At 34.6% G+C, this 25854-nt stretch overlaps 2 protein-coding genes and 2 pseudogenes across 2 annotated transcripts; 2 read left to right on the top strand and 2 right to left on the bottom strand.

Annotated features, from left to right (window-relative positions):
• The first annotated feature begins 3942 nt into the window (after window positions 1-3942).
• LOC120120122 (heat shock 70 kDa protein 10, mitochondrial-like) lies at window positions 3943-4981 on the top strand. The gene is made up of 2 exons (XM_039139845.1): window positions 3943-4546; window positions 4668-4981. The coding sequence occupies exons 1-2, from the start codon at window positions 3943-3945 to the stop codon at window positions 4979-4981; spliced, it is 918 nt and encodes a 305-aa protein (XP_038995776.1).
• Window positions 4982-7176: 2195 nt separating this feature from the next.
• On the top strand, window positions 7177-10413 carry LOC120121284 (annotated as a pseudogene).
• Window positions 10414-10583: 170 nt separating this feature from the next.
• LOC120121272 lies at window positions 10584-12210 on the bottom strand (annotated as a pseudogene).
• A 5091-nt stretch (window positions 12211-17301) lies between these two features.
• LOC120121262 (pre-mRNA-splicing factor ATP-dependent RNA helicase DEAH7-like) lies at window positions 17302-25334 on the bottom strand. Its single transcript, XM_039140667.1, is given in 19 exon segments — window positions 17302-17322; window positions 17394-19004; window positions 19092-19244; window positions 19345-19406; window positions 19674-19922; window positions 20210-20386; window positions 20479-20708; window positions 20791-20968; window positions 21630-21738; window positions 21920-22014; window positions 22233-22375; window positions 22503-22676; window positions 22982-23204; window positions 23314-23333; window positions 23336-23392; window positions 23852-24067; window positions 24818-24947; window positions 25037-25076; window positions 25181-25334. Coding segments are annotated over 17 exon segments (3822 nt in total). The 5' UTR covers window positions 25043-25076; window positions 25181-25334; the 3' UTR covers window positions 17302-17322; window positions 17394-17404.
• Between the last annotated feature and the right edge of the window lie 520 nt (window positions 25335-25854).

The raw sequence follows: 25854 nt of genomic DNA, 5'->3' as shown, positions 1-25854 counted from the left end.
CCTTTTTATGTCCCGTTGTCAAGAACCCATTCTTATTTCCGCTACTCTTGAGGTAATTATAAAACTGATTTTGTATGTTAATAATTTTATACAGTGAATAGGAAATTATTTTTCTTGAATAGGTGGTCTACTGATAGGAAAAATCATCAGGAGCTACCTGATGATTTAAAATAAATTAGGGTGTTAATCGATCAGAATGCTGGCACACAGGTATGAATTTTAATGTTTAAAAATCGATTTTAAATTATAGTTATATAATTGCCATTTTGATAACAAGCTAATTGCCAAGGCATTACAGAAATACGGAGTGCGACATAAAATTGCCACGGTATATCACCCACAAACAAATGGGCAAGCTGAAGTGTCCAACCGTGAAGTCAAGCAGATTCTCGAGAAGGCGGTGAACCCTCGAAGGAAATACTGGTCCCCAAAACTCGATGAAGCACTCTGGGCATACCGGACAACATTTAAAACACCTTTGGGAATGTCGCCCTTCAAGATGGTATATGGAAAAGCCTGTCACCTGCCAGTTGAGCTAAAACGCAAGGCATACTAGGCAATCAAGAAGCTAAACTTCGACGCGCAACTTGCTGGGAAAAAACGACTACTCAATCTGAATGAAATTGAGGAGTTTCGAGCACAAGCATATGAAAATGCCAAGCTCTACAAGGAAAAAACCAAGAAGTGGCATGACAAAATGCTTTTGCCTCGACATTTTCATGTAGGCCAGAAAGTGTTGCTGTTTAACTCTAGGCTCAAACTCTTCCCGGGAAAATTAAAGTCACGTTGGTCAGGACCATTCGAAGTCCACCATGTTTACCCGTACGGCGCTGTTGATATCAAGAACTTGGACGATGGGTCTATCTTTAAAGTCAATGGACAGCGCCTGAAAGCTTACCAAGGAGTCCCACCATTGCGTGACAAGACTGCATTTCTTTTGCATAAAGTTGATACTGGCCCAACGTCTTAAGGATGTCGTGACATTTTAGTTTTACTCTTGTGCATAAATAAATGGTTATTTTGTTACTGTTATTATTCAGTTTCCTTTTAATTTACTATTTTATTTTTCTTTGCAAGGTTTGGGTCCATCCAAATTTCAACCGTACCAGCATCAAATCATGAACAGTCCAGCTCCACACAATTTCAAAAGCGCACACGTCGTACGACCGCCGCACCACCACAAGCGTAAAGTCAAGGTACCTTGCATTGCATTGCATATCATAACATGTAGTTTAATTTTCTATAGTCTTTTTTAAGCATTGAGGACAATGCTTCTCTCAAGTTTGGGGGAGGTAGGGTTCTTAAATCATTGCATGATAGTATTAGTAGAATGAATATGCCATGACATTAGTAAGTGGTTGAATGGGTTTTCTGGAATAAATTAATGATGCCCGATGATGATGAACTCTTGATGGATAGGATTGAATGTACATGACTGTTGAGGATGATAGAACCAACTCTAGGACTTGCTTCTTTGAAACCTTTGAATACACGATTATATATTTTTCATGCTTAAGGAACTTAAATTTTTTTTATAAGAAAACTCTTACATGTCTTAGCATAAACGATGAAAACCCCACTTTGTAAAAAAAATGAAGTTGTGAATAAATGCTTCGGCATATCTGTAGAGGGACACTCTGCTATGCCATGGCATTTTCTGGAAACTACAAATAAATAAATGACAGCTATGGTATATGAGTGAATGAAAGTAGTCACGGGATGACTCTACCTGACTAGCTCGGGGGTGGAATGTATGCTCCCTTTCACCTAGAGTGTGGGATGGTAGGTGTGATGGGCTGACTCCCCTCGTAGCAGTGTTAAAAAAACAAAAAAAAAAGCAAAAAGGAAAAGAATGTGGGAGTAAAAATTGTAAATGTCGTGGCAAAACAAGAAAACTTGCGTAGAAAATTTTTAGGTTTGTTAAGCATGGACTGGAAACAAACACGCACACACCCACACAAAGAATCTTGCCCTAGGGGACAGTACTTGATTTCTCAAACTAGTCTAACATGTTGAAGCCAAATGTTCTGAGGGCTGAAATTATATACCATATAACTATTCTGCTTCTGAACTTGTCAGGGTATTTTTATTTTGCTTAATATTATCCATTGCTTGAGGACAAACAATAGCTTAAGTTTGGGGGTGTGATAACTCCGTAAAAAGGTCATATTTTGGACTTTTTCACTTAAGTTATTGATTGTCTAAAAGCCCATTTTGGATCATATAGATGCATTTAGGAGCATATAGTTGCATGTGGTGAAATTTTGTTTGTCGTGGCATTTTATTTTGTAATCAGTGTTGCATTATGGGGAAGGTGTTTTGTTTAATGATGTGCAGGATTTGGGAGAAAGGAAAAGCAAAAGGGAAATGCCATGACATAAGGAGACTACTGAGCAAAATGTGATTGCCGCGACATCTCGAACGGCATTTCTGGGCAGAAAAAGTCAAAGAATATATTTTTAGTAAGAGCCATCAGTCATGGCATAAAAAGTGCTTTCTGCAATCAGCATTAAAGGAGGGGCCAGTTACCATCTTTGCACCAACTCGCGCATAAAATGAATGAACTTTAGGGTGCAAGGGTAATTTTAACACAAAACCATAGGTTCATTCTCCCCTATAAATAGAAGAAGAAGCCTGACTTTTTTTTTAAAAAAAATGATTTGGAGATTTTTAGACAGCCGCCAAGAGCCTAAAAATTTGAAGAAAAAGTTCTCTCTTTTTCCCATCAATCGTTTTTGTCGTGGTATTCCTCCGTTAACAGGCTATAGGGAGTGGCGAACTAGGCGTCCGAGAGGAGCTAGATCGCTGGGACTGTTCGTTGTGGCCGAGGGAAGCTCCGACAGTGCACGTCGAAGGCTTTTCCTCCTTCCCTTTGCTCTTTGCTTTCGTTATTTATTATTTGGGTTGTAAGAAACAGATTAACTTGCTTTGTGCCTGCTTATTTTGAACCCCACCATGAACTAATCCTATTTGGTGGGAGTTTATTTTGGATATTTAAGATTTGCTTTAATGAATGATTATTTTTCTATGTTATAATTTGTTTTGCTTATGAATTTTAATGCCTTAAGGTTGTAGGAGCTATGAGAGTAACGATTCCTTAGGTGATTACTTAGTATTCGAGAGAAGGCCTAAGTAACATATCCTTAGTATTTGAGAGAAACTAGGGAGGAACCACATAAGCAAGGGGTTCTAGATAGTAACTAGGCCTAATCCACCTTAGAGATAAGGCTAGGATTTCATTCGACTAAAAGGATTTGTGCATGAGCGATAGGTTAGATGTTAATACTGCCGCAAAAAGGTATTGCCGAGACATATCCTGTTATCTGGACCAATAGGATCCCTGCAGTAGCTAACGCCAATCGATTTTGCCAAGGCATCTTCAATCTGTCTAGTCCCTTAACTAGAGATAGCATAGGGCACCCTTAGTAAACTCTGTCGGGCAGTTAAGGCATAGAAGTAAAACCATTATGAGAAGTGGACTTATATTTTCCTAGGTAACTCCTATCACTCATTCCCATAGTAGCTTGTCGTGTGAGGAGTCTAAAGTTCTTATAAGCAAATCCAGTATTTACAGTTTATTTTGCCTTTACATTTTTATCTGATCGCACTACACTCAATCCATTTTGCCACAACATATTCATCTGCTACCACATTGCCATCGTTTCATTTCCATATCATCCATTCATTTTTCCACAACATCATCATTTGTATATATACCATCTCTAACTTTACTTAGGTGACAGAGTAAAGTGTTGTGACAAACTTATTTGATTTTCCCCAATCCCTGTGGAGAACGATACTCACTCATCACTTTATTACTTGTTCGATTGTGTATACTTGCACACATATCCGCACCATTTATAGTACTCACAAACAGCGGACAGTTACCTTCACAAAGAACTTCAAATCGATCCTCCTCTACTCTCCGTCCAAGTTACAGTCATGGCTACGACAGCTTTGCTTCGTTCATTTCGACGATGCAACGCCGTCTCTACACCTCTCTCTGCTTACAGATACCTTACTAGCAATGGCAACAGCTCAGCAAGAATTAATTGGACAAGTTTTTCAAGAGCTTTCAGTGCAAAACCTGCAGGCAATGATGTTATTGGTATTGATTTGGGGACAACCAACTCCTGTATTGCTGTCATTGAGGGAAAGAATCCTAAGGTTATTGAGAACTCGGAGGGTACACGAACCACACCATTTGTTGTTGCCTTCAACCAAAAGGGAGAGTTACTTGTGGGCACCCCTGCAAAACGTCAGGCAGTTACCAATCCAACTAATACATTATTTGGGACCAAGCCTCTGATTGGTAGACGATATGATGATCCCCAGATAATAAAAGAAATGGGGATGGTTCCTTTCAAGATTGTGAGGGCTCTTAATGGAGATGCCTGGGTCGAAGCGAACAGACAACAATATTCTCCTAGCCAAATTGTTGTATTTATTTTGACCGATATGAAGGAAACTGTCGAGGCTTACCTGGGAAAGAGCGTTTCTAATGCTGTTATCACTGTTCCAGCTTATTTCAATGATACTCATAGATGTCAATTTTTTAGATGTTGTTTTAGTTAGTATTTGGTTGTTTTGGTTCACTACTGCTCGTGTTATTCATTCGTATTGTGAATAAGAAGAACGGAAGGAAGCATCGGCACTTCCGATTCAAGTCGAACGGAAGGAAGCATCAGAACTTCCAATTCAAGACGAACGGAATGAAGCATCAGCACTTCCGATTCAAGACGAACGGAAGGAATCATCAGCACTTCCTATTCAAGACGAACGGAAGGAAGCATCAACACTTCCGATTCAAGTTGAACGGAAGGATGTATCGCACTTTCATTTCAAGTATTCGTCTTTTCATCAAAAAGCTCATCAAGTGGCTGATGGTTTTACTAAACCATTGGCCAAAGCAACATTTGAAGTTCTTTTTTTTCAAGTTCAAGGATGTTCAAGTTCAGAAGAACAGAAGAAGAAGAAGTAGATTGAATGTTAGCATGACGAGTCAGTAACAATGGTGCCCATGCTACTATGTATGCATACTTAGCTTGCATGATGTTGTTAGTAAAGTAGTTAGGAGCTTCTTGAAGCTGTTAGTGGTAGTTAGGGTTGTTAGTATCAGTTGTGAAGTATGTTAAGCTTGTATTAGACATTAGAAACTGTATATAAACAACATAAGTTTTGTATTCCATACACAGTTCTTTACACAATCAATATACAAGTGTTATACTTTCTTTACTGCATACATGCTGCTATCTCTTCTTCATGCTCACCTTGTCATTGATGTCCCCTTACTCACAAAACGAGTAAGGATAGAGTTATAATTGAACTACTAGAGATAAATTGTTTAATTTTAAGATAAATAAGATCAAAATGGAATAAATCATAAAATTTAAAAGGATTATGATTTAATTTTATTTATTTTAAAATTTAAGAGTCTTAAAAAATAATTAAATCAGAAAAATTAGAGGTCAAGATATAATTTCATTTTAAAATTGAAAGAGTCTTAAAAACAATGAAACCAACAAAGTTTATAAGGACAATGACTTAATTATAATGAATTCAAAAATAGTAATGACCTAAAAATAATTGAATCATCAAAGTTATGTGATGAATAATTGTTCCTCCCACCTACAACGTAGGTTCGTCCCTATATAGGAGACATAGAGATGTGAATTTTTGTCAAACTTTAATAGGATGAGCATTTGATTCGCGGCTAATGGTTCCAACTTGACCCCATTTTATCGGGTCATTTATTTATTTATTAAAAATTCATGTTTGGGTTTAATCAGTCAATTTTTTGAAAAGTTCTACGGTGCATACTTTAATATAAGATTAAAATAAGATGTTATCGGTTTTATTATTATTTAAATAATAATAAAATTGATAAAAAGTTACTTAAAATATTATTATTTTTACCTAAAATGTTATCATTTTTACTTAAAACATAATTTTTTTAATATTTTGGTAAAAGTGTCAAATAATAACAAAATCAGTAGAAAAAATAACAAAACCGATAGCGCTTTACCAAATCCAGTAAAGCGCCCAATAATAACAAAACCAGTAGAAATAATAATGTTTCTGGTAATTTTTATTGGTTTTATTATTTAATTAATAACAAAATCGATAGCGTCTTTTTTTAATCGTATATTAAGACTGCTGCACGTGAGCATTTTCAGATGTGGTGATCATATTTGAATTTGAATTTAGGATGAAATTACTCGATCAGACCAAACCAAATATAGTATTATTATTATCCTTATATATTATCTCTATATTATTATTTTTAATTAGGTCTTTATTTTACCTAAATATATATATATATATATATATATATTAGATTGGATGCAAATTTTCACCTAAAAGATTTGACTGGGTGAAATCCTCTTAAATTCGAGTTTTATATATAAAAGGGTTTACTATTCGTCATTTATATTAAATTTGAGTGAATAAAAAATTTGACTTAACCCGATTCATGATATCTCTATATTTTAGGCATCACTGAGAAAATTTATATGTTTGAAATATTTAATTCGTTAATTACAATAAATGCCCCATTCACAATTACTTTTACAATACAAAAAGATTAATTTTTCAGTTGTATTTTTATAAATATAATTTGAATTATATTTAAAATTTAAATATAAAATTCTATCATAACGCGATGAAATCATCGTCGGTTTACTTTACACTCACTTCAGCTTTACGAAGAAAAATGGCAAGCAAAAATAATTATTTTTAAAAAAGAAAGATGAATATTAACAAACCCACTAAAACAATGAGATAGCGAGTACTAGGTCGGAATGAGCCGAAAAAAAGTAGCAGTACCACTTGTATTCAAAGATTAAACAAATGGATTTCGGAGCAACCTTTTATAATTAAATTACATATTAAATATAAAAATCATATGATATATAATTTATATAAATATGATTGTTTTAGAGTTTATGATTTTAAAATTTAAATAAGCTGTTTATTTAAAATAAAAGATATTAATAATCCTTATATATATATATGATATTAATAGAAATATACACTTGATTTAAAGTTAATTTAATCAACAACAGCAACAATTTACACGTACATTACCACCGGCATTTTTTATAAGCTACGATTCATACAAAAGCAAAGAAAAGCACAAGTTAGTTCAGATCGAAATATCGTGGAAAGTTTCCTTTTTCTCATGTTCTTTAAGTCTTCTTCTTAGGCTATAAAACATTATTATTACCTCTATCCCCTTTGATTGATCCAAGTTCTTTTGTACTAATTTGCTGATATTTTCCTGCATACTTGTGCAGCAAATTAAGTACTCTATCGTATTCCTATAAAATGAAGTTCGGGAAGGAATTTGCTGCTCAAATGGTGCCTGAATGGCAGGAAGCTTTCGTGGATTACAGTTCTTTGAAGACGTGTTTGAAAGAAATCCATCGTTGGAAACAAATGAATCGGCAACCGGATACCCCGGCTCGGCTTCAACGACCCTTAACGCTTTATAGAAGCTTCAGCGGTTTGAATCGCACACAAAACAGACGTGCGAGTTCTTTCGACGATCACGATGTTGAAAACCAAACGATTCTTGTGAGTTCTGTGCGAGGAAATGGCTCGGGGAAGTATGAGACCACTTTTCTTATGGTTACAGAAGAAGGAGCTGAATACGAGCAAGAGTTCTTTAAAAAGCTTGATAATCAGTTGAATAAAGTTAACGAGTTTTATTGGTCTAAGGTGAAGGAAGTAATGGCTGAAGCTGAAGCACTCACCGATCAAATGCATGCTTTAATTGCTTTTCGGATAAAAACTGAAAAATTAGAGGAATTTGTTTCTGGTTCTAGTCACCGTAAGTTGTTCAGAAATTGTTTTATATTTCAAATTTGAGAGATGTTACAATTCATATCCATGGCTTAATTTGCAGAAATCATGATTCCCATGAACCAGTTACAAGGAACGACTGATGTTAAACAATCCAATAACGGCTGCCAAGAGATTCAAGAAGATGAGCCCAATAAAGTTCCCAGTATTAGACTTGCTTCACAAGAGGTGTTGAATCATGTTAAGTTGAATCAAGCTACTTCAACAGCTGCTAAAATGAATTTCAGCAGGGAGAATCTAAAGAAAATCGAAAACCAATTGAAACGTGCCTTTATTGAATTTTATTACAGGCTTCGGCGTCTCAAGAACTACAGGTAAACAAATGGCTAAAAACCAATTTTATATATTTGGTTACTTTTTCTTTCTATTTTTTTTTTACATTGTATATTGATTGATCTATGATGCTTGTGTCTAAAAACAGCTTCTTGAATGTGCTAGCATTCTCTAAAATCTTGAAGAAATACGATAAGGTATGACTTTTAAGCCTTCTTAACATCGAACAGAATCCAATCTCAACTCGACCAGGCTGATGGTACTGACTGTTCTCCTTTCATGGCTCTCAGATGACATCGAGAAGAGCATCAAAGTATTATATGTGGACAGTGGATGATTCTTATATTGGCAACTCTGATGAGGTAGGTAGCTTCCCGGTTCAAAAAATCAGATAACGTCGCAGAGGTCTAAACGCAAAACGTTTGTTGTTTCAGGTAACAAAGCTAATGGAGAGGGTTGAAGCCACATTCATCAAACATTTCTCGAATTCAAACCGGAGTAATTGCATGAACAAGTTGAGACCAAAAAAGAAGAAAGAAAGGCATAGGATATCATTCAGCACAGGTCAGCTTTTCACTTAGAATGGCATGCGGAGATGTTTCGTTTTTTAACTTAAAGATGTTTATTGTAAAATGATCTTTCAGGCTTCTTCGCTGGCTGCACGGTGGCCCTCGTGCTGGCGCTGGTATTGATTATACATGCTCGCAATATCCTCGATAAGGAAGGAAGAACACAGTACATGGAAAGCATGTTCCCTCTGTATAGTTTATTTTCTTATACTATTTCACATCTTCATTGAAACAAACCCAAAAATAAGTCCATAACTGTTTGACAAAGTGACCTTATCTATGATTGCAGTTTGTTTGGTTTCATGGTTCTGCATATGTTTATGCATGCCGGGAATATATACTTTTGGAGGAAATACAGAGTTAATTACTCCATATTTGGGTTCAAGCAAGGATCAGAGCTGGGATATCGAGAAGTTCTTCTCTTGAGTTTCGGTCTCGGAACGCTAGCACTCATTAGCGTGGTCTCCAACTTTGATATGGAAATGGACCCTAAAACCGGAGATTATAAAGCATAGACTGAACTACTTCCTTTAACCTTTCTTTTGGTAAAAACTAAAGACTTTGATTTCATAATCACAAATCCAAATTCAACAAAACAATTTCCTGATCTTTTTTCCCATTTTCTTTTGATCTTTACCAGCTTGTGGTAATTGTATTACTCTGTCCTTTCAACATCCTTTATCGCTCAAGCCGTTTCTTCTTGCTCAGAACTTTGTTTCGTTGTATATGTGCTCCTCTATACATGGTAAATATATATAGTAATTTCAATACCTTTGTTGAAGCTGAATCAATATATTGGGGATTAATCTGTGACTTGCAATAATGATGCAGGTTAGATTTCAAGATTTTTACTTGGCAGATCAGTTTACTAGCGAGGTACAAGCATTCAGAAGCCTGGAATATTACATTTGTCATTATGGTTGGGGAGATTTCAAACTCAGACAAAACACATGCAAATCAAATGACATATTCAACACTTTTTACTTCATAGTTGCAGTAATCCCCTACTGGTCTGTCTCCTCCAGGTATTGTCACTTCCATTTCTGTTTCAATTTATTCCCGGAAAAAAAAAACATCGAAGGTTTAAAATACTTCTTCAAACTGTTAGTGTGTACGGAGGTTCTACGACGAGAGAGATTCGATGCAAGCTCTCAATGGATTGAAGTAGTTTCTGACAATTGTTGCTGTCTGTATGAGGACTGCCTATGGCCTCAACAGGGGAACCAGTTGGGAAGCATTAGCTTGGACGTTCTCGGCCATGGCAGCTATCTATGGTACTTATTGGGACCTTGTTGTCGACTGGGGGCTTCTTCAAAGGCAGTCCAAGAACCGCTGGTTGAGGGACAAGCTTCTAATCCCTTACAAAAGTGTATATTTCGGAGCAATGGTACTAAAATGAAACATATTATATGTCTTCCAAAGCATGGCGGAACAGCTATGATCAGTTTCTAACAAAGCCGGTTGTATACATAAATGCAGGTTTTGAATGTGTTGCTGAGATTTGCGTGGCTGCAAACCGTGTTGGATCTAAATCTGTCATTGCATAGAGAAGCACTGACTGCTACCGTAGCTGGTATCGAGATTATTCGACGTGGCATATGGAATTTCTTTAGGTTGGAGAATGAACATTTGAACAATGTGGTGAAGTGCATTTAAATCGGTGCCACTGCCTTTCTACAGCGATGAGGATGAAGACAGTACGGATTAGAAACTGCACATTGCAGCGAAGTTGTTTAGTGCTTTAACTTCTCTTTTATTCGAAGTTTGAGAATATTGTATGTCATAATCCTTCAAGAACATGAAGATGAGTTTTAAAACTCAAAATATATGTAAAGTTTTGTCCCAAATAAATGTGAAAGAACATCACAAATCAAACATTTTATTCATTTGTTTATTGCTAAAGTAGGTAGAAATCAGTATTCACGTCAAGTGCCAAATTGATAAGGAAGCGGAACTAGACACAGATCATGTTTTCTTCTCAAAGAAGCACCGAAAATCTCAGCCATGTCAAGATCTTGAGGATCCATTCCATTAGGAAGCTTCCAATCAAAATGATAAAGTAGATTTGCAAGTATAAGTTCAACATTGGCAATACCATACCCCATACCAGGACACATCCTCTTTCCTGCACCAAAAAGAATTAGTTCGAAATCTGTTCCTTTGTAGCTAAGTGGACTTTCCATAAACCTCTCTGGTTCAAATTTGTCAGCTTCGGTCCAGTAATTGTGATTTCTTCCGATCGCCCATGCAATAACTATGACCCTATATTTGGCTGGTATCTCACATCCCATAACCTCGCAACTTTCTTGGCATTCTCTGGGAAGTAGCAAAGGAGCTGGTGGGTGCAACCTTAGTGTCTCTTTGATGACTGGATTGAGGTACTTCAGTTCAACAATGGCGGATTCATTAACATCATCTCCATCACCAATAACTTGCCTCACCTCTGCTTGTGCCTTTTGCATCACTTGATGATTTCTCAACAGTTCTGCCATTGCCCATTCTACGATTGAAGATGTGGTTTCAGCCCCAGCCAGGAACAGATCCTGAAAATGGGATTTATTGTCTGCAACGAACCATCCCAAAAAAAAAAGACTGAAAGAACAGAATTTAATCCACTAACCATGAGAATGGCTTTGATGCCGGAGGTTGATAAAGGAATTTCAAGATCTCCACGATCCTGAATATCCAGAAGGACTTGAACGATATCATCTACTTCGTTTTCCTGTTTCATTGCAGTTTTATGTTCTTGAAGGACACGTTCGAGAATCTTATCTGCTTCTCTATGGAGTCTCCTCTGTTTAGGCCTCACAGCATTGATCAGATGAAGAAATTTGATGGAAGGATAGACATCAACAACACTGATGCCTCCAAACAACTCAATAATGTCAGGAAGGAGTTTCTTGAATGCATCTTGCTGTTTGAATCTTCCCCCAAAGGCTGTTCTTGAGAGTACGGTAAGTGATAAAGAATACAACAAGTTCTTCAGGTTGATAGCCATCCCAGAATTCGATTTTATGGTTTCCACCAAATTAGAGACCTCTTCTTCCCTGATTGTTCTAAATGACTGAACTCGTTTCTGACTTAAGAGCTCCGGCACACAAATTTTGCGTATTTGTCTACTGTAATCACCACGAGAAATAACCAAGTCTTGAAAGTTGTAGGTTATCCTCACAGCAGCGTAGAGATAAGGCCTCACAGCAAAAATGGAGTCATGAGTTTTCATGACTTGTTTAGCAGCTTCTGCTGAAGAAATGACGACAGTTCCCCAAGTTGAAGAAGCATGACGGGGCCGTACTTGTGAGCCAAACGGGTGAGGCAGTGATGAGGCTGAGTGCCAATGAAGAGGTGTAAGTTCCCGATGAGTGGCAGTTTTGGAGGACCTGGTGGTAGCTTTGATGCAAATTGATTAGATTTGGAGTTCATCCATATCCTCAAAGCCATGAATATGAAGATCAGAGAGGTGAAAAGGAGTAGAAAGCAAGGGATCTGGTTTTCCATGGCTGCACAGGATCCCCGGAACAGTAATATTTCAGGTTGAGTTATGGAAGAAAATAGAGTGCCCTCCAATTAATATCATAAATTGTGATATTAGTATCTTGAATACTATTTTAACATTATATATTTGGCCATGCAATACTCAAAGAAACAATAAAATCTAAATGAATGAATATGCAGATTACAAGATCTGAAAAAAGCAGTGGGTAGAACTTGGAAGGACAGGAAATGGCTTTGGTTAATGTGATCCCACTTTGATGATAACTTTGTTTTTACAATCCAACAACAAGGGCATTTAGATTTTCCATCCTAATCAAGACACACGGGGAGAGAGAGAGAGAGAGAGAGAGGCCATTTTGTGGATGGAAGATGGAATCCCACGTGGTTAATGTGATCTTTAATTTCTTTTTTCACTAAAAGTGTTTTTAAACTGAAAAAAATAATAATCAGTTTGACCTTTTAAAGTGTTTTCACAAGATTTTTTTGACTTAATGACGGTGGTTTATTTGGTTATTATTTTGTCTTTAATTTGCTCCTTTTGAGTTTTTATGGTTGATTTATTAGTTTTAATTTATTTCCTGTGCAAGAAATTAGATTTTAGAAATTACACTAAAATAACATAATAACTAAAATAATAAAATTTTACAGTTTTTTATTTTTAGAATAAAGGTTGGATTAGTGGGCATGATGCATTTGACGTAGCGTTGAGTTAGCTGTTTCTAGAAGGTCCAGTCAGTGTTTCTAGAAGGATGAACGGATCAGTCGCTTTTTGAAATTCGAATTCGAAATTATCTCATTTTTTAGGATTTTTGTTTGAATATTTTTCAAGAATTATCTTTAGTAATTATCTCTTATTTTTATGAATTATATTTCTATTATTTTTAGGGATTTAGAAAGCTATAAATACCCCTCAGGTAAGCTTGAAAACACATTCAGATTTCATTTTTCTTCTTTGTTTTTGGTTTTATAAAAGTTTTTCTTTATTTTCAAAGTTTTTTATTTTTATTTTTAAAGATGCTAAGTATGATTGTCATACTTAGCTAATTTCTCCATAAGCCAAGGGCTGAAGCGATGACTCGATTTAGATTGTGAGGATTGAAAAGCACCAAAAATACCTTCGATTGTGCTCATTTTTTAGTTTCAATGTTGAGTTGGGATCGAATTTTAAGTTTATCAAGTTGGGTGGTTGAAATTGAAAAATTTCAAAAAGTTAAGGATGAAATTGCAAGTTTTTAGATGTCAAAGTGTTGATTTGAATATTATATTAAGGTGCTGGAAATTTTATGTGATTAATGTGACATGACCATAATAGTGAAAGGCTTATGAATTTAATGGGAAGTTAAGGTGAATTATAGAAATAATTCATAATTAGTTGTTTGATTATGCAATTAGCAAAAATTGAAGGGTTGATAATGGAAATATATATTTTTGGAGTTTAAGGAAATATTTTGAGAAGTTTGAAATTTTGATGGGAGTACGATTTAGTTTTATATAGATTTAAGTATCAATTTTATTTCTATCGAATTATATATTTACGCTTAGATTATGTTAGTTCAATACTAACATATACTTTGAACATTTTACGTTATTAAATGATGTCGTCAGACCTCAATAAATCTAGTGATCCAAGTAACTCGAAAAAGAAGGAAAAGTGTGGAAATTGAGAAGATTATCGAGGAGGCGATTCGACAGGAAGGCAAATGTGAGTGCTTTTAATTTGTGTTTGTGTTATCGTACAAACATTGACTTGCGATGAGCCAGTGACGGAGTTACTACAGTAACAAGTGACTCCTAATGTTATGTGAATTGTAATTCTAGCCTAAAGGTTCATTTATTAAGCTTACATAATTATGAAATTAAGCTAAGGATGTTAATTAAAGAAAGTTGTCTAGAAATTATGATTCAAATAGTAAGTTTAGAATTTTACCATAAATTATACAGAATTGATTAGAGGATGAAATCTACATCGTTGATTCGTATGTCAATCTAGATTTGTATGTCAATCTAGATTCGTTTAAAATAGACGGTGACTGATTTCGAGAAGTATAAAAAAGATATGGATTTTTAATCAATGATAGGTCAGAAAAAATGACAGCAAATTCTATCCAAAACAGCTTCTGTCAACCAACTTCGAGAATTTACTATAAATTGTACAAGTGGAACTAGACAAAGTGTCTTATATGGTTAGATATGTATTCGAGTCTAGTCTTCAGTGGTGCAAACATAATAATTTTTCAATATATATATTAATACATAATAATATTTATTTGAAGGTAATGCAAAATGTCATAATATGAAATTTCAATAAATTGTGTAGTGGAAACAATTTTTAAAGCTTAGTGAGGCTTATATTTGATTTATACGTAAATTGTTCAAATGACTCTAGTTTATTTATTTCCAGGATGATTTATAAATTTTCAGTAAGGAATATTTCTATAATATTTTTCATCAAGTTTTATGAATGATTTTGGGTATGAACAACCCAAGTATGATATTTGTGATGATGAATTCTAAATGTTTACAGTTATCAGACATTTCACCGTTATTAGATATTTACAATTATCAAATTATTTTCAGTTATCAGATATTTACAGTTATCAGATGATTTTCATTTATCAGATGATTACATTTATCAGATATTTACAGATATCATATGTTTTACAGTTATTAGAAACAAATTAATAAATAATTCTATGATGATACATATAAGCCCACTGTATGTTGCATTGAGAGTCGTAGGTACGTTTGGCATGCCATTAAGTGAGTGATTATCAGTTATCAGTTCAGTTTTGGTACATTCGTGTACCAATGTTCAGCACTGTTGGTCATCAGGTTATGATTGCACTGAAGTGCATCATATGCAATTTCAGTTATGATTCAGCACCGTGTTGTGCCTAATGTGCACCTTAAACTCATGTACTTTATATTCTCTTACATATACATTAGGCTATAACAATAAGTATGAAAGTTATGACAGTATATAAAAGAAAAGAACATAGAATTAAAAAAAAAGTTATGGAATATGTTCGAATGAAAAGAACAAAAGTTATTTATGATATTTAATGATGACTTACATGATTTTTGATAAAATAATGAGATGATGATTTTTAAAATATTTAAAACCTAGTAATACTATATAAAGCTTATAAATTTTGTAAGACGAATGTTGTATCTAAATATATAACTAGGAATCATAGTAAGTTATTTGCATCAATATACACATCTAATCATATTTCAGATAAAAATTCTAAAAAATAAAATTAAAGAAATACGATTAAATTTAGAGTATTTTAATGTTAAAAAATGAGAAATCATTTAGAATATTATGATAAAATAATTTAAGAAATTATAAATTTAGAATGTTACGATAAAATAATTTAGAATTTGAGAATAATTTTTTTAATATAAAATAAAAATTAGAGGGAAAAAAGTGAATTGGGCACTGTTGTAAAAAAAATCTAATAACGGTCTAAAAGAAATCTCTACATGGTTCAACTATTTTTATCACCATTAACTTCTCTTAATTGTCAAGCATTCAAAATTTCATATGCCTTCAAGGAAAAATAATAATTTTGATTTTTTAACAATAAAAAGTGCTACTATATTTTTTTCTTACTGTCATAATCTTCAGAGATATCATGAAGTTTCAAATCTTGCCAAATCAAGGAATTTTAATTGGGTTTGGTTTTACAGCTTTTACCCATCCTGCATGCATGTGTGTAGTCGCCTTGATGCACTTGTCACCTACCACAATTTGACACGTAATCAATCCACATTTCCTGTCGAAATAAAAGACGAAAAAATGATTGTTCTTTGTCCACTCAACCACAAGCAAATTGCTCTCGATTTAGCCAACTTTAGTGTGTGAAACAACCAGCAAATATCATAATGGAAAATCCATATTCGTAAGAAGAAAACAAAATTACGTGAGATTTCATATAATTAATGTTTTCATTAATATTGATCATATTCAAAGTAAGGATAATCTTATAGATGATTTGATAAAAAATTATAGCTAGAAAAAAAGTGAAGAAAATATGCATGACTGTATAAAGATTTTCACGTCGTTTATGTTCGATTTATTATTATCAATGATCTTTTAATTGTTAGATTTTTTATAGTTATTTGTTGATGTATTCATATTTATTCTATTAAGTAGCTTGTAAGATTACTTTTCACTCGACGCTCTTTCATTTTTCTAAGTGTATCAAATTTGATAAAGACAAATAAGTACTATTGACTATAAATAGATTACTATGGATGATTGGACATCATCTTCAAAAGAATGTTAGAGTATTATTACATATTTTTAGGTTTTTTATTTATTTTATGTTTTAAGTTTTTTTTTTTGTTATTGTAAACAAAGTCTCTAAAATTCTCTCTTTAATTAATTGTATTTTTTACTTCAATAAAATTTAATATGGATTAAAAAAGTGAAGAAAAGATTGTTACCAAGTTTTCAATTAGTCGGGTTATAAATGTCGATGAAATAGAAAATGTTGATTTCATGTCTTATCTATTCAAGTTGGAACTATGTAAGTTTAACATTCCGATTAATCATACTCTTTTTAAATCGAAATTAATCATATTTTAAATCATACTATATCAACCATACTCGATACCCAAATAAAAACTAACTTGATTTTAATAATCTTGCTAGGTATTTACATTTCTTTTCAGTGATTTATCAAATTTGAGTATCCATTATCAACAGGGGTTGATTCAAGCGATAAACAGTTTGATATCGCTTAAACAAGGTCTTGAGTTCGAGTCTTTATGTATGTAAAAAATCTCTGCCAAGAGACTCACCCACCAAAATCAGATGAGCGATACGGGTCAGTAAATACTCAATTGTGTATCGTATTTAATAGATTTTTAGTAAATAACAAAATTCACTTGGAGTTACAAATTTCTCTGTAAATTTCCTATCAAATATCATGATTCCATTGGTTTTCAAGCAAAACAAATTTTCAAACAGATTAAATACTCTCTAATAAGTTTAAGTAATATTAATATTCAAATCAAGATATTGTGAATGAAATAACTGAATTAGAAAAGTTCTCACAATAATCTCCAAGTCGGATAATAGTAATTATACAAAAAATTCATTTTTGCTACGCATGTAATACAACAATCTCTAGATGACGGGTTAACAACAAATAAGCAGAGTTTATCAACTACAGCAAATGCAATGTAATTTGCAATTACAAACCGAATTTCTTGGGTCTGAGATAAGTAGAAGAACCCTGACGCAAACCAGGCATTGAAACTTGTTGCTGTTGCTTTGTTCTCTCCTGTCTCTCCTTCTCCTTGCTTTCTTTCTCTGCCTCCGCTCGCACCTTCCTCAAATTTTCCATTTCTTCCTCCATGGCACTCTTAGTCTCCTTTTGTTTTTTCTTATGCTCTAACAATGTCGTATCCGACTCTTTCACAGAAAAGAACATGGGACCCAGTTCGGCCAGCCATTGCGGCTCCACGGCCGAAACGCACTGCATGTACTCCTTTGTTGTCAAAATCAATTCATGATAAACAACATACTCCGGAGTATAACCCAAACCATAAAGAGCACTGCTGGGGTGCAAGTGGCATGGCATCCCATTCCTGCAATTAACATACTCTCCAACACCCTTTAATCTTGCAGCATTGTGGAAGTATGCAGAACAAATAGCTTTGCGGATAATGTCCCAATCATAACCACATGATGTTAGCGGAATTTTCAGTGTTTTCAGAATATCTAATAGCTGAGATCTCACCTCTCGGGCTTTCTTCAACCCTTTAACATGCAAAAAGTGGTCGTTACACCAGTCTCCTCGATACTGATTAGATTTCCACTGCTGGTAAACATTGAGCAATGTCAAGTGATCGGATTCTGGTACAAAAAACTTTTCCCTGGCAGCATCACTCTCCTCTGCTCTATCCTTGGGTCGAAAAAACACTGATGGGACTGAAAGCATTGAAACAATGGTCAAGACCTCATCTAGGCATTCTAGCCGTTCACCCATCAGAAGCATCTTCGCAAGTGGGGGATCCAATGGGAACTCCACCATTTTCCATCCAATGTCAGTCAATGCCCCCACATTGTTAAGGGCGCCCAGGACCCATAACTGGTACATAGAATTAAGGATATTTTCCTGTGGTGGTGGATCCATGAAATCAAAATCTAGCAAGTTTTCTATTTTGAGAGACTTGAGCAGCAACACCACATTGCCAAGGTTGGTCCTCTGTATCTCAGGCACAGGAGCTGGCAACATCTCATTTAAGTACGCACTCTCTGTATACAACCTATAACATGTGCCTGGCCCCGTTCTACCAGCACGTCCCGCACGCTGGTCAGCAGCAGCTCGACTAACAGGAAAAACTTGAAGGGCATCCATACCCATCTTGGGGTTATAGACTTTCATTTTACCATAACCGGTATCAATAACATAAAAAATTCCATCTACAGTCAAGGATGTCTCGGCTATGTTAGTGGCAACAATGCATTTGCGAGCTCCGTCTTCAGCCTTATGGAATATCTTTGCCTGCAAATCAGCAGGCAACTGAGAGTATATTGGTAGTATGAGTAGTTTAGGAACAGCTTTATTGGTGGATGAGGTAAGCTGCTCAATTCGTTCTGCAAGGGCATGACAAGCCGCCTCAATCTCATCTTGGCCAGTCATGAAGATGAGTATGTCACCTGGAGGGCTGGTGATATGAATAGTCATGGCCTGCTTCACTGCAGCTTCAACATAATCTTCACAAGGAGTCTTACTGTACAGAGTATTGACGGGAAATGTTCTACCAGGAATGTGGAAAATTGGTACACTGCAAAAGTTAAAATGATAATTATTTATATTAAATTCATTAGAGGAAGATGTCGGCATATGTTGATATTAAAACAAGACACTTTACCTTCCAAAGAAATTTGAAAATTTCTGTGCATTTAGTGTTGCAGATGTCACAATAAGCTTGAAATCACGGCGTTGGGCAACTACCTTTTTCAATATTCCAAAAAGCACATCAGTGTTTAGTGATCTCTCATGTGCCTCATCCATTACAATGACACTGCAATATTTGCAAAATTGAAAGTAAATAACATAGGTTTCAACACTAATTCATTTGTCGATTGGAATAGACAAGAAAAATAAGATAAATTTCTCCTCACCGATACTTGTCAAGGTCAGCATCTTTTAATGTTTCACGAAGGAGGACTCCATCAGTCATATACTGTAAAGTTGAAGAACAAAAAAAAATTAGAATGTCAGATCAAAAGCAAACACAACAAAGGAAAAGGGACAATGCTCCAAACAATTATTTGGGAAACTAATAAATTGATTTTAGACCAAAACAATGGAAAGACGGCCAAACCACTGGAATTGAAAAGACAAAGATTTGTGCATTCTTCATCCCAAAAGCTAAGAATATAAGAAATGTAGATTATACTTGAGTGTATAAAGATCTGACATCGAGTTTCAAATAAGAACTGAATGACACCTTAATTATGGTGTTTTGTCCAGTCACATCTTCAAAACGTATAGCATAGCCAACTTTATCGCCCAGCTCTGTTTCCATCTCTTCACTAACTCTTTTTGCAACACTCATGGCAGCCACACGTCTAGGTTGGGTACAACCAACTACACCATTTGTAGTGTACGCATCTTCATGAAGATATTGTGTAAGTTGAGTTGTTTTCCCAGAGCCAGTTTCACCCACAACGACAACTACTTGATTTTCTCTAATCACCTGTCAAACATACAAGAATAGAATAAGGAGAAGGTCAATAAAAACTTGGTACTTTAGAAATAGTCAACATGATATAATACAACTTTAAAAATTAAAAAAAATGACAAAAACCCAAAAAAATTATTGGGGGGGGGGGACTTTTACATTCCTTTCAGACAGCTGCAGTTTTAACTCTTGGATGTCCAAGGTGGCTAACACCCACCAGCCCCAACAAGAGCAAGTGGTAAGCTAAAGTTGTTATTTGGTTCAAACTTATATCAACATATAATAACAGATAAATGTCAAACCTGCAGCAATTCATCTCGAACTGAATATATGGGCAAGTATTGACGCTGCTCTGCTAAGCTTTTGGACATTGCAAATTCACTTACAGCCTCCCCCTTCTTCAAATGCTGTGAAAATTTGGCATCTTCTTTGAAATCAACTTCACCATGTTCGCCTACTTCAGCAGTGTCAGCATCAATCTAGCATCCAATGAAAGAGACAGTTAATTGATGAAATACATTATCATTTTTAGTAAAAAGAAAGTGTCAAAAATACATTTTATAAACAATACCTGTTCTGCTGTTTTCTCAACTCCAAGGATATCACCAAGCTTAGAGCCTGCAAGCTCCCAAAATCGTTGGCGAGATTTATTCATGCTTTGCTTCTCATGAATTTCCCTAACCAAATTAGATCCTTTGCGTGAAATTATGGCCATATCTGATGTAGGATCTTTTATGGGCATGACTGGCTCTGCTTGTTTTGTGAAAACAATTCTGCCATCCAAGAATGGAGGTTTTGTATCTGTGACAACAAAAATACAGAACTTTTAGCCAAACATATGAGCATTTCATATATCAACAGAAAGATCATAATATCCACTTACCATGTACTAGAAGAATCACTTTGCGTTCGTCCTCATCATCAAACTCAGTTTGCACCTCAGTACCTCTAACAGCCCCAGATCTTAAAAGCTGTCGGTCTTCCCATTGAGCATTATCGGCGGTAAGCTGAGACAACTTTTTGCTCTGAGCAAGGGACATCTTAGTCCCATCTCTTCGAACCTGTTTAGGAGCCGACACAATTGTTTAGAAACCATTTTATTCAGCAAACGACAGGTAACAGATTTAAGAGAGAGAGACAGAGAGGAGGGGGAAATGTTCAAACTAAGACAACTTAAGCCAGGAAAATAAAAAAAAAAAGTAGATAAAAGTTTATCATTCTACTTATTTTAATATCCAAATATGGAGGGCAATAAAATGACAAAGGAATAGCTCCTCCAGTTCTAAATCTCTGCAAAACATTTAACCCCAACTACAGTGGCTTGAAAATTAATAAACAAAAGGTGTGAAGGGATACTATTTTCGGAAGATTATTTACTTCTTACATCTCATCACTTATGTTAAAGCCATGACTCAATGTCATCACTTATCACGCTATCATTTAGATATTATTCAGAACTCAATGTCAGAAGATATTATGAACCCTAAGATAATAACAATTTTTAATCAATATCTTTGAATACATGTTACTAAGGTCTATTTATTTCAACGAAGCAGCTAAACCGTGTTTATATCTAGATTTGCACAAGAATGAGCGATAGTACACATAAGTTACTAAGATTTTCAACCAAGCATCCAACATTTTACCATAAATGACAGCATGAAAAATGACAAATACTTTGCACATAAAAAATTATTTGATAATACAGCACTAGAGCAATACCAGTCTTTTGGCCATCTCTGCCTCTTTCTTTTGGAATGAAGCTTCATCCCCAAGAAAAAATGACGAACTATCAGCATCGAACATGGTATTTCCTTCTTCTCTATCATACCTACATAAGGATATACCAGCAAGGAAAGTTGAGACAACTTTTCAGCAGAATTCATAGAGCCCACAAATGAACAGTCAAAAGTCACTGTACAGAATAACCAATCAAATTCCCATTTTCATTTAATACTGAAGCACGAAGCCATAAGATACTCAATCTAGGATGAATTAAATACATAATTTACCATGCACGGTCTGAATTATACTCCATCTCCAAGCGCATACTTTCTGTAATCTCGTAATTGTGTTCTTCTTCCAAACCCTTTTTATCTGCTTCGTTCTAAACAGTAGATAACAAATTATGATAAAAAAATTACCATTGAAAAATGTAAAAAGATTACTTTAAAGAGGGGAAAAGAGCAAAAAAAGAGAGAAATATTACAGCCTCTAACCACTATCAAATAATTGTTCATTCATTTCCAGAAATATTACTTAAATAAATATCTATGAGGGAATGGAGAGAAAAAGAAAAGAAAATACGACAATTCCTTATACTACCTCAAATGACTGAGAATTTTCCCTTGAAAAGCTACGCTGGTGAGATGCCCGACCATATCTAGAATTTGAAGATTTTGCAGATGCCCCAGAGGCTCGTATTGGAACTGGAGAAGGAGATGCATAGTCCCAAGGAGAGGCACCAACTGTACCAAATTTCAGCACAAATATAAAAATTGTTTTATCTTTCAACTCAAAATATTGAAATAAAAGAAGAAATGAACAGTGGATGGCATCAAGAATAAGGAAAGCTTTACTTTCTGAATAACATACCAGTTGAACGAGGAGTGTGGTCTCCCATCCATGGAGAAACTAATCTAGCATCAGGTGAAGTTCCAACAAACATTGGAGCTGGAGAAGGTTGATGGCGCCTGCTACTACCAGAGTAACCATCCCGGTGTGGTGTATCTTGCCATTCCCATCTTCCATCATCCCAATCAGATCTGCCTACAAAGGATAAAGATATGAGTTACCTTCTTGCACATCAGCAAAGATGCCGAAAAGATGGCATGAATCTATTAGAGTACAAACTCTAAGCAGCATGTTGACATGACAAGTTACCAAGAATATTCTCAAACCTAAATATGTCTTAGTTCCAAGTAATAGAGTTTGGATGCATAATCCATCATCCCATAATAACACCCAACCCCAGAAAAATGCACAAGTTAATTTTTTTGCATTACAGCCGAAATGCAAAAGTTATTTCAGAGATAAAATACCCAAACTAGCTTCTGTTTAGTATTATCACATACCAGGTGTCCAACTTTCATATCTACTTCGGCTTCTTCTATAATCTTCACCAGATCGACCATAGGTATCTCTTCTATCATCATAATAGTGTCTCTTTCTTGTGTTCCTGTTCTCACTTCTAGAATCATCGCCAAAACATGTTCTCTCCGTACCATGTTCATCTCTCTCATACCTTGGACTCTTAGAAGAGACAGTACGGGAACTCCGACTACGTGAAGCTTGAACCTTCAATTGAAAGAATAACCAGATGTATATAAGGTTTAATAAGTTTGCAGAATAAAAAGTACAACAAAACGAAAAAAAGAATAATATTGACAGCAAGTTATTCACATGCATCTGAACTCCTATGTTCTCTGAGCAAGGAGTACAAACCGTATCATAATTGCCTCCTCTGTCTACAGAAACTGCACTTTCTGCAATATAGCAACAACAGAAATTAAAATTGAATAATAGAACCGTATCATAATTGCCTCCTCTGTCTACAGAAACTGCACTTTCTGCAATATAGCAACAACAGAAATTAAAATTGAATAATAGAAGGAAAGAAAGAAAAACATAAACGCAGGAAGAGCATAACAATGTAAAAAATGTATTTCAGACAGAAAAGAACCTTTGAAGCTTGTTAAAATAAAGGGAATACTAGTGGAAAAAGTTGTATACTGTCAGAACCACCACATTCAAAAAAACCACCCACCCCCAAATAATCACAAAAAGTTCCCACAAAAGGCAAATGTAGCACAAAGATTGTTTCATAACTCGAAACCACAAGGTTAAGAAAGCATGTGCTGGAAATCTATCTCAATTCTTAATGTCAAAGCTGGTCATCGTGCAAACAACTTAGTTATTTAAGACGAAGTAAATAAATAGATTACCAGTATTAGTTATTACACTAGCTGTCTTATCACGATAGTGTCTGCTAGTGTGGCTTCGGCTACCATGAGTAATAGTACTTCTAGTTTCTTCTGAAGATTCAAACCCCTCGTCCACATCAATAGATGCCGCAATGGATGTGATTTTTTCTTTAGGAACCTTGAATCCATCATCAACCTTAGAATGTCCTTGCTTCTCTTTAGCACGAACATCCAAACCTAATAATTAAAATAAAAACACTCAATCAACAAACAAAAGGCTAGTTGGAGGAAGAAATGCCTAAAAGAAAATACAATTAAAAGCTGTAATGGAATACATAGGAAGAAGAGAACAAGTTAGGCATTATTGATAATCAAAATTTTAAAAATAATATGTGTATTTATGCAATAAAGCAAACATGCTATTACTTCCTTTTTTTCTAGAGAGATAAAATTGACTAGAATCATGATTCATGATAAGACAACAAAGAAAAAAAGAGTAGTAAAAGTACTCTCAACAACAAAACCATCAGAACAGACTATACACTCCATGGAAGCACTTATTACGACGAAAGCTGAATAAGGGCACAAAAAACCCTACTGGAAAAACAAACTAATGTCCAAAGAAACAGAAAACAAAGTTGAGTAGAAGATAACCAAAAGAATCAGGTTATCTATAAATTTAACCTCCAAACCACAAAATAATACTTGTAGATGGACAAGATTTTGAAAGTGAAGTGGCAAGACTGCTAGCAAACTGACTCAGTTAATCTATACACTTTATTTGTAAAGCGATACGAGCACCCTTCTGAAAGAAGATACAATAAGAATGAGTAATATATCAAACTACTAAAAGTTTCAACAATTCTAATAGTTAAACTTCACAATTTACCCCACAATCAAGCTCCAGGCAATTTCAAACAATCCATTAAATTTCAGAACCTAAAAAAAGTATTATAGCGGCATCTTTATGTCAAAGCCAAAATATACCTAAAACAGATTTCTTGGTAGCAGGAGCTATGTACTTGGGTCTATCCTTTGGAACAAACAATCCCCCACCACTTCCGTCATTGCCCACTTCAGGTTCCAATGTTTCCATCGTTTTATTCACATCAAATTGCTGTTTTTAAAACATAAAAAAAAAAATCAAAGTCCAAACCACAAAATCCATATTCAATACTTAAAAAAATTAATGAATAATTAAACAACCTCCATCGCTGAAGTAAACGAAAATCCACAATAATATAACCTGAAAATACAATTAAAGAACAAGGTTTACACTAATTTAAGGTAAATTAAATCCTAGTCACCTACTAGTGATCGAAACGAAATAAAGCCAAAAACAAAACTTACAGTGATTAAAGGAAACTCTTGTAGGGAGAAAATTAACGAAAAATCTATCACTTCAAGATAATTTTGCCGAAGATTTATGAAAGATTTCAAAAGGCTTAAATAAGGATGGCCGATGCCCTATGCCCTATGCCGAGACCGGGAGGGACTTTTATTTCTTTTCCTTTTTATTTCTAATTTGTGTGGGATTTGAAGGTGAATCAGACGACGGTGTCAATAAAAATGAGATATTAATAATTCAACTCCAGTACGACGGCGTTTTCTTGTATTTTGTTAAAGTGTTTATAAGGTTAAGTTTCATCCACAAAATGTATAAGGATAAATTTTTCAGAAGATAATATTAATTTTAATAACAGTGTATTTTTTATGATTTATTATATTATATTTGATTTATTTGATAGATACGAAAAAATATAATATTTAATTAGGAGAATATAAGATTCTTTTAAAATAAATTTATTAAATTATTATTGTAATATATTTATTTTAAAAAAATCATAGATAAATACTTTTATAATTTTTTAAATCTATTATATGTCATTTAAAATTTAATGAAACTTTAGCTCAAGTGATTAGATTGAGACCTCGAAAATATTGAAAAGTGGGTTCAAGCTTCATTCTAGCTACAAATTATTATTTTTAACATTCACTTTATTTGTAAAATAACTTATAGTTTA

The sequence above is a fragment of the Hibiscus syriacus genome, unplaced genomic scaffold (genome assembly GCF_006381635.1).
Source record: "Hibiscus syriacus cultivar Baekdansim isolate YM2019G1 unplaced genomic scaffold, ASM638163v2 tig00001120_pilon, whole genome shotgun sequence".
Classification (NCBI taxonomy): domain Eukaryota; kingdom Viridiplantae; phylum Streptophyta; class Magnoliopsida; order Malvales; family Malvaceae; genus Hibiscus; species Hibiscus syriacus.
This window is presented reverse-complemented; position numbering and strand designations above follow the sequence as displayed.